Here is a 14,734-nt window from a genome sequence, read left to right as displayed (position 1 = left end):
AGAGTGAAGAGATATCAAAACACTTTCAACTGCACCAACTAGGATCGAAATGCCTGTTAAGCTAGCAATGTAACACCAAACATCATTTTCCAGCAGGACAATATATATAGGCTTAAAAAAGAGGCCCAGAACTCCCCGTCTCATGCTTTCAATCTTGCGATAGCCTCATCATAGCACTGTGAGGTATGCCACATAATAGAGTATTGCTCTGACTATCCCCTGGCGCCTCTTCTGGTGCAGCACAACACCAAAATCGCCTCGATAGCCATACAGGCCAAACTTCTAAATATTCTTTATCATTGAACTAGACTCATCCACGTGCCGGGGCACGCTTAATTCTGCTCGTCAAACTCTCCTGCCCCCTTGTCCAGTGTTACACGACTCTGGAGGTGAATGTAATCAGATGAAGTAACAGCCCTTTTGATATCTAATCCCCGTAGTTCACTCCTGATTTGAGTCAAGTCCTGTTTCCTTGTCTACTATGTCTCATTGCATCTGTCACTTGCAGGTTGGTCCCCGAGACATGCATTGAGATGTCTAGGGTCCGCTCCTACGTGGCTCACCGGTGAAGGAATACGTGCATTTTGACCATCAGCTGAGTAGGCACCATGCGGAGTGTTATGCTCCTAAACATGCTCACGACTCATATTGAACCCTGGGTACAATGATTCTTTATTCATATAAGAAACAACAAACTTAAACACAGTCTGCCAAGCTAAATATATACAAGCGTGCTCGCCTCAAAACTCCACCAAATGCATATCACAGCTCAAGAAAAGTCAAAACGGTCGGGAAGGACAACAGGCGCCACCAAAGTCCACGTATACATGCCGTAGCAAACCCAGGCACTAACAATCTTGACCCAGCTCGCAGCGTAGGTACGGCCAACGGTCGCAAAGTCACCATCCTTGGTAGATTCGTCAAAGTTCATGGTGAGTAGAGTAGCCACCCAGGCAGTGGCCAAGAAGAAGATGATGTGGAACACTGAGTAACTGTACTGGGTCCTGTTTCGCTCGTCATCTCCTGCAGGGGCGTCCCCAGCATCACTTTCGTCATCGGACAGCAGGGCGTCAGCTGGGAGGCTGCCTTCTTCGACAGCTCGACGCAAAGCCTCAGCTCGCATTTCCCGACGAGCACTGGGCTGTTGGGTCACAAGTCCGTGCTCATCGTCGTCGGGCAACTGTATTCCATTCGAGTTGCCAAGTCCGAGACTCTGGGTTGCGGCTCGTGTGGTAGTGTAAGCAATAGTGAGTAGAGTGACAATTGCACCAATAACGATAGAGGTTGCTCGTGTTCCCTGTCCCTGAATAAGAGGGTTGCACTCGTTGTTCGGCTCCATTGACACAGCTGACATAGTCAAGTATGTGCAGTAGACGGCAACCATAGCAGCTTGAGCAAGTCCCGCCTTGGGATTGAACTCTTGAACAGTAGGGTTGACGGAAATGACCGAGATTCCGAGCCATAGAATCAGATTGATGGTGATCACAGCCTGGTTCATAGAGCATGAACCGCGAGCAAAGAATATGTACTGCACAATAGTCATGGCAAGCGATCCGATATACATGCCGAGAGTAGAGCCAATCAGAACGAATCGCCAAACTCTTGAGTCAGTATCCTCGATCTGAGCCAAGCAATACTCAGCCCAGTTGTGAGCTAGGTCAACAAGCAAGATGAGTCCGAGTAAAAGGAACAGCATGGCTGCGGCGAAAGCAATGTAATTGCCCCAAAACAAGAAGAAGCTGTCAGGAATCAAAAAGGAGAGGACAACAAAGGCGAGCCATGCGATAACCTTGGGGCCCCAGTAGCCGTTCTGAATAGCAGCACGGGGGTTTTTCGAAGTTGCGACACCAAATAGTAAACCAGCAAGGATGAGATGGAAGAGACCAAGCGCAAAATTAATTCGGTGAACCGCGAACCAGCCATGGCATTCACCAGTCGGACAATTAATCGTAACGTAGTCGAGGGTAAGTTTCTGGAGTTTCTTGATGGCCCAAGGCGTGAGCATTATCCATGCGATGATCGAGTTGACGAGGAGGAGGAGCGCGTATGCGATACGGGTTGCGATACTATTGCCGCATTTGCCGCAGGCGCTACAGACCATAGAGCAGGTCGCAGCGCCGCAACAGCTGGCAGCAAAGGAAGCAATCTGATGAAATTATTAGCGATCGCAGGAGAGGATGATTGGAAAGGATGGGTAACATACGGTACCAATGCTGGGTACCGCCAGAAGCGGCAAAGACAAGAGGGCACCCATTGCGACGGCGCGCGACGAGGTTGTGGACGTCTAGTTGAAGTCGGGATTGGTGGATTTTTGGTATACAAAGGTTTCGTGAGAGATGAAGCAAAGCACAGAGACCAGAACCGGTGGCGTGAATCACCTTTTAGAACGGTGCTTGATCTGTCTAGGTAGAGCCTCTAGAGGATGTTGGAGATGGCAGGATACATGAGGCTACAATCAAAGAGCGTCCACGTGAGATTATGTCGTCAGGGAAAGCCGAAGAACGGAGGGGGGTAGGTACTCCGAGTTGTGGCTTGGCATTCGAGAATGTGGCTGTCCCCGGCACCAGGCCCCAGTATCATGCATAGCCTTCCTAGGTATGTACACACAAGGGCTAGTCCCGGGATCTTCTCCGCGCTCAGTTGTACAGTTCGTCCCTGACTCCCTGTTATCATTGATCAATTACTAAATCAATCAACTTCCCTCCACTCCCGTCCCGACTACGTGAGCGAGCCACGAGATGCTCCATAGTATTCGTCTCCCCTAACTAACCCATTTGTTCCTGACCTTATCAATATCCTAAATATTCCTTTGTACCTTACTTACATTAGCCACGTGTGCTACGTTGGGTACTCTTCTTACATCAGGAGTTTCCTATCTCTCTCTTTCTGTCCTCCCCATTATCATCCAGCAAATTGGGTCAGCATCATCCTCGCTGGCCAAATGTTAACTTTTAGTTCATAGAAGCGCGTCCCCTCATCTTCAAACTACCTACCTTAGATCATATTCAGTCACTCGACTATCATTTACTTAGCCTTATTCATTTTGTTTTTTGTCGTCAAGATGCATCAAGACCAGCAACAAAGCCTCTTTCAGGCCCGTATTATTGCCAGCGTCGCAGCTACTATCTTATCCCTGGCTTGCGGTACCAATGTTGGTCTTTTTTCAGCAGCTGTATCATTGTTGAGTAAGGTATCTAACGGCAACTTATAGTATGTCTACTCAGCTTGGGCTCCGCAATTTGCGGAACGACTCAAGTTGTCGTCTACAGAGAGTAACCTGATCGGCCTGGCTGGCAACCTGGGAATGTACACCCTGGGAATGCCCATCGGTATATTCGTTGACCATCGTGGTCCTCGGCCTGCTGTCCTTGGTGGAGCTATATTTATGCTCTTTGGCTACTTTCCACTGCATCAAGCCTACCATCGTGGATCAGGATCAGTCATGTTGATGTGTCTCTTCTCTTATATGACCGGCTTAGGTGGTTGTATGGCATTCGCTGCTGCTGTCAAGACGTCTGCTCTCAACTGGCCCAACCATCGGGGAACCGCCACAGCCTTTCCTCTGGCTGCCTTTGGTCTAAGCGCCTTCTTTTTCTCCTTCATAGGCGCAGTCTTCTTCCCTGGAGACCCCAGTGCTTTCCTCGAGCTTCTTGCTTGGGGCACATTTGGCCTTACTTTTGGCAGCTTCTTCTTCCTCAAGATCCATCACGAACAAGCTGAGTATGAGGCTGTACCTGCTTCGGACGAAACCCCAAGTATTCCATCTACCGACCCCCAACAACTCCGGCCAGGCTCCTCCGATGAACCAAAGCCCTACCGCTCGTCTCGAGCAGAGGACGAACCCGGTATGTTGACTAATTCCAGTAGTAATAGCACCAGCACCAGCACAATTAGGAGCTCCCTCGCACCCGCTGTAGCATCCTCATCAACCGCCCCCGCCAACGCCCCAGATCCGACGGGCTCTCCTGGAATATCATTTGCGCCTGAATTTGGCCTTGTGGTCGCCCCCGAGAATCCCGAAGACCTCGAGGTCGGCGAGACGTCCCCCTTGATATCTCGAGCCGGACATCCCCCTCTTGGAAACAGTGATATTAATAGCGGTGGATCTCATCATGTAGACATCCGGGGTCTTGCTCTCGTGCGCAGTGTCAGTTTTTGGCACCTTTTCGTCATCATGGCTATTTTGGCTGGTGTTGGTCTCATGACCATCAAGTATGATTAGCTCCCATCGCTTTTCGGATTGCTCAGCTGACCATGTCTCAAGCAACATCGGTAACGACGCCAAGGCTCTTTGGAAACACTACGACAAAAATGTTTCTGACGAATTTCTCGTTCATCGACAACAAATGCATGTATCGACTCTCTCTATTTGCAGTTTCTTGGGTAGACTATTGAGTGGTGAGTCGCATGACAACCCTGGGCTTGTTTCCCTAGTTCTAACCATAGGCTTTAGGCGTGGGTTCTGACTTTTTGGTGAACAAGCTTCACGCCAGCAGACTCTGGTGTCTTGTCGTCGCTTGCGCAGTCTTCATCTTCGCTCAAGTGTGCGCATTGAATATTGAGAACCCACAACTCCTCGGGCTGGTCTCTGGCCCATCAGGACTCGCCTATGGATTCCTATTTGGCGTTTCCCCTTCTCTCGTCGCCGAAATGTTTGGTGTCCGAGGATTAAGCCAGAACTGGGGCTTCTTGACCATGGCTCCCGTTATTTCGTCCAACATTTTTAACATCTTTTATGGAAAAATCTATGACCAGCATAGTGTTGTTGGACCAGACGGTGAGCGTTTCTGCTCAGTTGGACTCGAATGCTATCGCTCTGCTTACTGGGTTACCCTCATCTCCTGCTGCGCGGGAACGGGTATCACTCTTTGGGCGATCCGTCACCGGCATAACAAATATCTAAGAGCAATGGACAAAGGTGATGAAGAGGATTAGGAGTGCTCAACTGTGGCATGCGTCGAAGTTTGTGACTTTTGCCTCATCCCGGTAGCATTCCACTAGATCGTACTTGGAGCTTCAACGGCGTTTATGAAGGATTACTCTCCTGAGCTTGGGTTTGCAGTTGGGACGTTAGACGAGAAGATAGACTGGCGTTTCAATTTCACAATTAGGCAATAACTTGAACGTTATCATGGAGAAAGTCTCATTGCAGATTTACATTAAATCAAAGTTGACTGTTTCATGATTGATGATGCCTTGTTCACATATCCAAGGCCTTATTTCACAGTCATCAAAACGAGGCTCGACATTAGAATTATTCCACCATCCTGCCATTTCTAAAAATGGCAGCGTTTGAACAAGAACCAAAGCCAAAATGGGCAAAGGTGACTGACGACCTGCAAATGAAGCCAGGCGCTTCCAACATTCCCTTTATTGTGCCATCTACCCATAAAACGCCGAAAACAATGCTCATATCGTGGCCTGGTGCCGAAAGGAGGCGTATAACGCTGTCCATCCGCAGATGCTCAGCAGACGTTGATTCCAGAACCATGCAAAATAAATAGGTATTACCGGGCAAGCCCGCGCTGCAAACCAACCAGGAAGAATAGTAATTCGTGGGAACAGAAAACAAAGTAGGAAGTGTATGGTTCGCCGAATGGTCGTGCCTTGTACAATGCTACGCGATGATACGCACAAAAGCGTGGCAACACGAGACATTGTGATCCACAGGATGATCATGGTCATCGAGTCCTTCATAAAGAAGTTTTGGACTTTTTGTGTTCCTCCGTTGGGCTGCTTTCAAAAATCGCGCCGAGTCCGCTTAGGGAGAAGGGGTCCTTAGTAGAATGCAACACGACTAGCCAAGCAGCAATGATGTTCACCAAGTAGTGAAGCATATACGCGTGAGAGATCCCATACATGGCGGCGTAGAGCGCTGTCGCGAAAAGAAGCAGGCTTGTTACATAACCAAAAAGTCTACCAACTTGGGGTACCATCTTGCCTGTTGTCAGATTCTCCACAAGAAGGATGAAAGGCATTATTGAAAGAACATTATGGTGTGAAGAAAATGGCGTGAGCCAATGAACAGCCAAGTTGCGAATCCATACTGCTAGGATGGGTAGGTTGATCGGGAGAATCCACAGCATTAGAAGCAGGACAGAGTGTGCATAGTGGTAGTAATTCGAGTTTGCATCCGAAGGGGCATTTTCGTTGATACGAAGAGCTCGTATCACCGTGAAAAGCTGCACCAGGCATGCCACCAGGTAGGCAAATTGGTAGGGAATGAATGTCCAGACGAGGAACAGCAGAATGGCTGTAGTGATCATGCGCCTCTTGGGAGTTGACGGGACAAATGCAGGTGTTCTCGCCACTCCATCCTCTTCAACTCCGCTTGAGAGGGAGAGTAGGGTTAGAGCCCAATAAAGGACGCCAAGGACGTGCGTGAAGACTTTGGTCACGTAGTGAACCATGGCACAAACACCAATGCAAACGACACCAATCAGGGGAACAAGAAACCAGAAGAAGGGATCGTCCGTCCCAATAAGAATGTCGTGGCGATGAAAGTCAATGGATAAGGGCGCAGCAGGCGCTTGGAACCACCATCTGCCGAACCAGGTAGCTGGAACCCCTTCCATTGACATCGACAAGAGCGTCAGTGATACGAGCAGTAGCGGTATCGACTGACGGAGACACAAATCCAGACTCTGTGAGAATGAGATGAAAACTCCTGAGCTGTCGTAAACACGGAACTGCTTGCGCAAAACGAGAGCAACAGTTAACATAGGGAAAGCGGCAAAGACGGTCCGGTACCTCATGTAGAGCTTGCCGAGGCTGCCCCAGAAATCAGGCTTGATTTGAAGGTGAATATTTGAGCCGCATGAAGGATCTGTCCAAACTTGAAAGGAAACCCCCTTTTCAGCCCCAGATTCCAGCGACGGAGGGAGATAGGGAGCCACGCCATGCAAACTGACATCGACAGACTGAGCATTGACAAAATACTTGGACTCGTATGGCCGATCAAGATATTGTCGGACCAAAGGGCTGAAGAGGGCCTTTTCAGCTTGGCAATGGGGACTTGTGATTTCCAGCTTGTAGGCAAGAAGAGCCGACTGCAACGAGGCGATGTTGACCTCTGTAGTCAGAGGCCGGTTTGCAGGCAGGTCCACGGTGATTCCAGATAAAAGTAGTTTCGCTAGACTAGTGTCTTCTTTCTTCGAAAACGCAGACTGATCGCTGAACTCGGCAATCAAGAAACTGCGCGTGCTTGAAACAGACTTCTCTATAATAGCCACAAATTGGTGATCGGGCAGCTGGTCGAGATCATATTGAAGGTATGAGAAAGGGACAATTTCTCGCTCTCGGTCGAGGTAGAAAGGATATCTAGACGAGGCTGTGGACGCAGGCAGCAGAATCCGGTCTGAAGCAGCGTTCTTACAAGCAAGCCTGGTCGAACCACCATCGTCGGTTGAGAGATCAATTTGGAATGGATATAGCGATGTGGCTTGCCCAGACTGGAAGGGGAATACGCTGCAGAACAAGACTTCCAACTTGCCATTTTCACCAGCTTCGTCTAAAGCAGCATCCGTAAGAACAGTGAATCGTCGGACCTCGGGAGATCCCTGCGGTGGGATGGGAAGCAGATGAGCTCGAGGCTTCGGCTGCTGGCCAATTTGACTAAGGACGAGCCGCTGTCCTGCTGGAAGAATCGAGTTTGAGTCGTCGCTCAATGTCAGAAGAGTGGTGGCTTCTTTCAGTGGCAAGTCCTTTTCCATAGTTGGCTCCATTCCTGTCAGAAATCGCTTTTTGAAAGTCTTCATTCGATCAGCTCGCGGCTTAGTTTGCGATCCTCGATGAACATCGACGATATCATAGAGAGTCTTGGTGATGACTTTCCGAAACTGGTCGCACCAAAGAATAGCCTGGTGGTCCATACTTGTCCAGACAGTCGGTATACCGGTTGTGAAGACAGTGAAACCATGTGTTGGAGGGACCAGAGACTCGAGACTTGCATAATCTGATGGAACCACCGTGTCTAACCCACCGCCGGCGATTGAAACCAGAGTAACATGCCACAAAGGGTTGTTGTTTGCCCATTTTTGCGAATAAGCCTGACGCCAATAATCGTTGATCTCATCGTAAATTTGAACTATTTGCCCGTCAAAAGTGACAGGGGGCCGAGCATGCGGTGCCGACATTGTGATAATGGTGTTGATCGAATTCGTTTGGTAATTAGGCTGAACAAGCATAGCTCTTGCGACCACTCCGCCCATAGAGTGTCCCAAAACGATAACTGATGTCGGATCAGGGAGGTGGCCCCCTCGAGTTGCGCGTTGGGGGTCAGAGTAAAGCGACAGTATGTAGCGAACAGCTTCATTAAGGTATTCGGCTTGGTCGAGAAGCGTCTGGCCATGAAATGCTGTGATATCCTCGTTGAAATCCACGGTAAAGAAATCTAAACTCCGGACGCCGGCATCAAGAGTCCCATGATCGTGCTGAAGGCTATTGTGAAAGTAATTTGCAGCTTCGGCAGCGATTGGACGGACCTGCTTGTAGCTGCCTGCGTTTCCGGGGATGAACAAGACAGGGATGCCCAGAAGCTATCAGCGTGCGAGTTTAGTTACCAAACGAACGAGATGTTGGGCGAAAGACGCTTCGACGTACCTTGTCCGGTGGCTCTATGCCTTGTTCTCGATATAGATACAAGGAATACTTGGTTGCAAAGCGTGTATGCTCCGTATCAAACTCGGTGAAGCGCACATATGATGGGCGCATGTACGACATCCGGCAACCCTTTGGATCGAGTTGACTGGTCACAAGAGACCTTAGGATACTGATAAGAATGACGATACCCAATGCAGAAATGAGCAAAACAACGATGGAGAACCGTGGACGGGGTATGCGTCGATTCGGCGACGGAGACTGTGTCGGTGTCCTAGCGAGAGCCATGTCGGGGGTTGATGGTGCTGCAAGAGAGGTGGGCTTTAGGGCGGTGGTTTGGCGAGGCTCTTCGCGAGGCTGGCCGTTTCTGCCATTGCGATCGTTGGAGGGCTTCCAATTAAGACTACTCGGTCTTCGAGCTCGCGCGGGTGATATGCGCGTTTTTGAATTAGGATCGGGGTCGGGAACATCGGAGTCGAGGGAGGATTCGTCACCGTCGTCGGCCGACCCGGAGGAGCGCCTCTTCATGGAGAAGGCGCGTGAAGACCCGCCGCGAGCCTGAATCGAGAGGAGGCAGAAATGAATATAGAGGGAGAGGTGCTTACTGCCCAAGTGTCGAGGAGGGTCGCGGCGATCTTTAGGTTAATTGGGGCGGCTTCGGTAAACGTGGTCAGGCCAAGGCTGAGGTCAAGGTTGAGGTCGAGGTCGAGGTTGGAGGTGGAAGCTAAGATTAAAGATCAAGGACGAGCGAGCCAACGACGCTTACAATATTCGCTTGACTTGGTAGGCCGGACAGGTTTGGTAGGCAGAGCACTACGAGAGAAATCCAGCAGGGGTTTTATTTTAGTGAGGGTCGGTGAAGGCGCGATTGGAGATTTCGTAACAGCAGAAGACCCGTTTGCGACAAGATGCAACCGGGGGTTGTGGTGGTTTGACCACTTTCTAGACTCTCCAACATGGATCCAGTGCGAGGTAGCGACGAAACGAATATTCGTCCAAGCTTTTGCAACGACAAATACAATTAAATAGAAACAGCGAGAACGACAGTGGCTGCAGCCAATTTTGAGTGGTTAGCGAACGAACAATTTGATTGAAAGCAAGATGAATGTTCACAATAAGGGTAAGTTACCTACCAGCAGGTAGGTTAGTGAGCAAGTACAGAGTCGGGTACTAACTAACTATGCCGCATGCCGATTCCCCAGTCCCTTCTGAACCCAATGAATGTGGGTGGGAAATTGGATTGGATGCGTCGATGGCTTCTCCCACTCATCAGCCGAGTCGGAACCACTAAAGCGTTGTGTGTCCCCTTTTTTCCCCTTCCATGGGGGCTGGTTTTTAAGCGCCACACATTTGGAGAAATCTGTGCCATTAGCGGGAGAACCCCCAACAAGAAGCCATGGATGGAAATTGACAGGGAATTGGTCATCAATCAACTCGTCGTCCTGTCACTCACTGCATCGTGGCAGGGATTTTCTGCAGCCATTTAATTACAGGCTCGTCAAACGTTTTCTGAAGGATCATTTGTGAAGCCAAGCTAGTGTATCTACGGATACGGCTGCTCGCGTTTAAAATTATCATGTTCACAGCCGGTTACTACCGAGTCTGCTGGGCAAACCCCATTATGTCTCGACCAGCCTTTCGATTAATGCTCATAAATGGACTGGGATAGCGTCACAGACGCTTCATCCGCCCTTTGCGCTGAGAGGCTGCTTGGCCCTCAAGATAAGAGCCAACTGCGTCACTCCAAATGCACGACAGTTCACAAACTCCTCTAGCTCCGCAGCCTACCGCCAACGCCTCTCCCTCTTTAGTCCCGCGTTAGGCTGCAAGTAGTGCCTCACCGAGCCCGTCTTCCGTCTTGGCCAGTGATAGCTTCCTTGAACTCAGAACAAAGGTTGGAAAACAAGAAACTTGACATGTCTTGCCCATCGAAACTGGAACAGAGAATCGGCGCCTGTGGGTTCTTGTTCGTAGAGCCGCATCTTGAGTGGGTTTTTCTTAGTACCCAAGGCAACGTACCCAGGCACCTACTAAGCTAAGCCTTCTCCATGTGGACTCAGTACTTGTAGCTCTACAACCTATATCTAGTGAGCTACAGAGTTAACACTTTTAGTTGACTGTCAATATCGGAAGGTTGGGAACTCAATTCTTATCTCCTTCTTGAGCCATTGCTCTCGAAAGCGAAAGCCTCAGGACGTAATCCGTAGCTCCAGTGAGACTGTCTGATGCAGGCAGATCCAAGGCCAGGAGACCTCAATCGAATGTCTCCTATGACCTATCGTAATCCTTTATCTTCCTTCTGATAGCGTGAGACTCAGCATAAGTACTACAGATTCATGGCTCTATTTCGTATCTTGGTTTCTGAACCAGTCCGAAGCTGTCTAGGAGCGGGATTTTGGATATGCAGTGTCACCCTCTCCATGCAGGCACATGACGAAAAAGAAATCCCATAGGTCGAAGCTTCCGTCTGACGCAAAATCATCTCGTCGAGTGCATCTAGGATTCTAGGTGACGCACCTACGTAGCTAGGTACCTTAGATGAATTCACGGGGATTGGCAACCCGTTATAGGAATATGTGATAAATGAGGGAGTACCTTATCTTTCCATGAGCGGTTAGGTAGGTCCTCCATCCATAATCCAATTTGTATTCATGCATATGGCACCTCCCGTCATGATGAAAGATAGACGGACCAGATGAGTACTTGAGTCTGATTTCGAATTTGTTTTTTTTTGTTTTTTTTAAATCTGCGCATTTGCAAAAGAAGTTAAAGCTACGGTCTTCTCACAACCTTCAAATAGTGCCGTAATCATAGTCGCATTGAGGTCTCATCACCCTTGGCTGCGTTATTGGTATCATGTGCAAGGTCCTGCGTGAACCTCTGTATGAAAAGGTCCACATGGCAACTATAAAACAGATCGACGGACACACGGTACATGACATATTCACAATCGCCCATATCATTATGCTAACTTTCCCAGGTTCATCAGATCCAGTCCGGCCAGGTTATAGTCGACCTTTGCTCTGTTGTGAAGGAACTGGTTGAGAACAGCGTCGATGCTGGGGCAACAAGCATCGGTGGGTATCCGACCGTTCCGATCGAACAATCCATCGGCAGCAATAAATGGAGTATTCTGACTGACCTTCCCACAGATGTTCGTTTCAAAAACCAAGGACTTGATCTCGTCGAGGTGGCTGACAATGGGTCTGGCATCGCCCCTGCCAACTATCCATCAGTAGCTCTCAAGCACCATACGTCAAAGCTCTCTTCATACTCGGATATAGCTACGTTAGAGACATTTGGTTTCCGGGGTGAAGCATTAGCCTCATTATGTGCTTTGTCAATTGTGAGCATCACGACTTGCCAGCAGGGCCAAGCTCCTAAGGGGACCAAGCTCAGCTTCGAGCCATCAGGGGCCCTCAAAGGAACTGCAGTTGTTGCAGCTTCAAAAGGCACAACCGTTTCAGTTGAGCGTCTCTTCCACAACCTGCCTGTTCGTCGGCGTGAGCTTGAGCGAAACATAAAGCGAGAGTGGAATAAGGTCATCGCCCTCCTTGGACAATACGCTTGTATTCAAACCAATCTCAAATTCTCCGTGTCTCAGCAACCAAGCAAAGGGAAAAGAATTCACCTATTTTCGACCAAGGGTAATCCGACCACAAGAGAAAACATCATCAATATCTTTGGTGCAAAGACGATGACGGTCCTTGTGCCCCTCGATTTGACTCTGGAAATGCATGATTCCACAGGCGGTCCAACTTTGCAAATTGACCAAAAACACGAATCAAGCTCTAGGGATGTCCGTGTCGTGGGGCATGTTTCCCGGCCTTCTCATGGTGATGGACGCCAAACTCCAGATCGCCAGATGTTCTTTGTGAACGGGAGGCCATGTGGCTTGCCCCAATTCTCAAAGGCATTTAACGAGGTGTACAAGGCTTACAACAACTCACAAGCTCCTTTTATTCTAGCGGATATTCAGCTCGATACCCACATGTACGACGTCAATGTCAGTCCAGACAAGAGGAGTATATTGTTACATGATCAAAACATACTGCTTGATAACCTACGCACTTCCCTGGCAGCCCTTTTCGACTCGCAAGATTACTCAGTCCCGACCTCTCAGCTCTTGCCCTTTAAGAACCGCACCGAGAAGCAGTCAACTACTAACATGTCCTTCAAACCATTATCGATCACTTCTCAGAAGCCTCTGGATGATTCCCAGCCTGAAGTCGAATCAGATGGAGACAATTACGAAGGCAGCGCCAGTGACAAGGTGCCACTTGGTGCCGTAAGGAGGGTTGGCGGGTCAAAATCATTAGAGAAAAAGATTAATAGTCAAAATCTGATCAGTGGATGGGTAGAGAGGGGATCAACGTCGCGGCCAAAAGACCGAAGCGCCACAGCGTCAACTTTTGCACAGAATCAAAAACCATCCGTACGTCCTTCCATGAGGCGAGAAGAGCCAAGCCTCTTTATCCGGAGTCCCTCACTCTCTTCAGGCAGTGATGAGAATGATGCTGGGAAGCCACTCCCTGTGCGCGATTTCAACAAGCAACTGAAAGTAAACAGTGTTATGAAGACTGGCTCTTCTCCCATTAAGAGGAAATCATCAGAATTGCTTGAGACTGAGCCCCAGATTCCTGCTACGAGACCACTGAGGCGTGGACAAGTCGAGAGCTCCCACACTAGCCCGGCGAAGACGCCACGGGAAAAGACAAGATCTGAGGCCGCTACGATAGTCATTGGTGATGAGATCATACAGGATGCTGCGAGTACCCCTGATGGTCATGCCAATAATGTGGCTGTTTCTGAGGACGAAATGGAGGTTGACGATCCAAAGCCATCTTTCGGAAGGGGCCTGACACAGATATACGCAGCTGGCAGCGGCGCGACAGAAAGGGAGATATCTTTTCGTAAGGAGAGAGCGGGCAAGGGTGATGAAATTTCCGATTCTGAAGGCACAGATACAAACAGCGACAGCGACACATCCAATGCGAACAAGGATGGGAAAGCTGTCAGTGAGCCAGCTATTCCGGTTGCTGGGAGCGATCGACTAGAAAAACAGACGGAAACAAGGGACTTGTCTGATATTACGCCCTTCACATTTGCGGTTGAACCTGCCACAATGGATCATAAGACTCAATCTCTCAAGTCTACTGTACGGAAGAAAGAGTCTACGGCCCAACTACTACAACACCTACGAACGGACGAAAGTCTCATCAAGCTGGTGTTGGAATCATGGAAGAATAACCTCAGTCCAAGTCAAGACTGTACGACTGTCAATGAAGAAGTGACAGATCTTGCGGCAGCCAATGCGGAAGAGAAATTGTCACTTACTATAGCTCGCAAGGATTTTCTAAAAATGAAAATAGCCGGGCAATTTAACATGGGTTTCATCATCGCAACACGTCCCGCGAGCACCAAATCGGAGGAAGACATCGAGGTAGCTCAGAAGGACGAGTTGTTTATCATTGACCAACACGCAACAGATGAGAAGTATAACTTTGAGAGATTGCAAGAGATCCAGACAGTACAGTCTCAACGACTAGTCCACCCGAAAAGGCTAGAGCTGACAGCACTGGAAGAAGAAATTGTGTTACAAAATATCCCTGCCATTGAGGCTAACGGGTTCAAGGTCCATGTCGACATGACTGGGGATGAACCCGTGGGCTCAAGGTGTGAAGTCCTGGCGCTCCCCATGAGTCGTGAGGTGACCTTCTCGATCACTGACCTTGAAGAACTGATAGCATTGCTTGGTGAGGAATCATCTGAGTCGAAGCATATTCCCCGTCCCTCCAAAGTGAGGAAGATGTTTGCATCAAGGGCATGTCGCAGCAGTGTCATGATTGGGAAGGCTTTGACGCATGGGCAAATGGAGACGCTTGTGCGGCATATGGCAGAGTTGGACAAGCCTTGGAACTGCCCGCATGGCCGTCCAACGATGAGACATCTGTGTCAATTGGGCTCGTGGGATACGAAGGGGTGGAGGGACGACAACTTGCAGGCTCCATCGGTATCTTGGCGAGCGTACTTGAATGGCGAATAGTACTGTTCAGTAGCGGTGCGGATGTGGGAGAAATTCATGATTTGAGACTTTTGTATTATCAAACACCCAAACTACCTAATAAACTACATA

The 14,734-nt window shown here is 49.2% G+C and overlaps 4 protein-coding genes across 4 annotated transcripts; 2 read left to right on the top strand and 2 right to left on the bottom strand.

Annotated features, from left to right (window-relative positions):
- Positions 1–769: 769 nt before the first annotated feature.
- Positions 770–2,254, bottom strand: FPRO_11906 (uncharacterized protein; the record flags this gene model as incomplete). The annotated part of the gene is made up of 2 exons (XM_031221431.1): positions 770–2,146; positions 2,204–2,254. The coding sequence occupies 2 exons, from the start codon at positions 2,252–2,254 to the stop codon at positions 770–772; spliced, it is 1,428 nt and encodes a 475-aa protein (XP_031086991.1).
- Positions 2,255–3,061: 807 nt separating this feature from the next.
- FPRO_11905 (related to MCH1 Monocarboxylate Permease Homologue, not transporting monocarboxylate) lies at positions 3,062–4,935 on the top strand (the record flags this gene model as incomplete). Its single annotated transcript, XM_031221430.1, has 4 exons — positions 3,062–3,151; positions 3,212–4,212; positions 4,265–4,398; positions 4,454–4,935. The coding sequence occupies 4 exons, from the start codon at positions 3,062–3,064 to the stop codon at positions 4,933–4,935; spliced, it is 1,707 nt and encodes a 568-aa protein (XP_031086990.1).
- A 758-nt stretch (positions 4,936–5,693) lies between these two features.
- FPRO_11904 (putative sphingosine-1-phosphate lyase) lies at positions 5,694–9,126 on the bottom strand (the record flags this gene model as incomplete). Its single annotated transcript, XM_031221429.1, has 2 exons — positions 5,694–8,537; positions 8,602–9,126. The coding sequence occupies 2 exons, from the start codon at positions 9,124–9,126 to the stop codon at positions 5,694–5,696; spliced, it is 3,369 nt and encodes a 1,122-aa protein (XP_031086989.1).
- Positions 9,127–11,454: 2,328 nt separating this feature from the next.
- FPRO_11903 (uncharacterized protein) lies at positions 11,455–14,644 on the top strand (the record flags this gene model as incomplete). Its single annotated transcript, XM_031221428.1, has 4 exons — positions 11,455–11,529; positions 11,579–12,886; positions 12,949–13,033; positions 13,098–14,644. 4 exons carry the CDS (start codon positions 11,455–11,457, stop codon positions 14,642–14,644), a joined length of 3,015 nt encoding a protein of 1,004 aa, XP_031086988.1.
- Positions 14,645–14,734: the final 90 nt, after the last annotated feature.

The sequence above is a fragment of the Fusarium proliferatum genome, assembly GCF_900067095.1.
Source record: "Fusarium proliferatum ET1 genome assembly, contig: FPRO_scaffold010, whole genome shotgun sequence".
In the NCBI taxonomy this organism is placed as follows: Eukaryota; Fungi; Ascomycota; class Sordariomycetes; order Hypocreales; family Nectriaceae; genus Fusarium; species Fusarium proliferatum.
The sequence above is the reverse complement of the archived record's forward strand: the minus strand, read 5'-3'. Positions and strand labels throughout refer to the sequence as shown.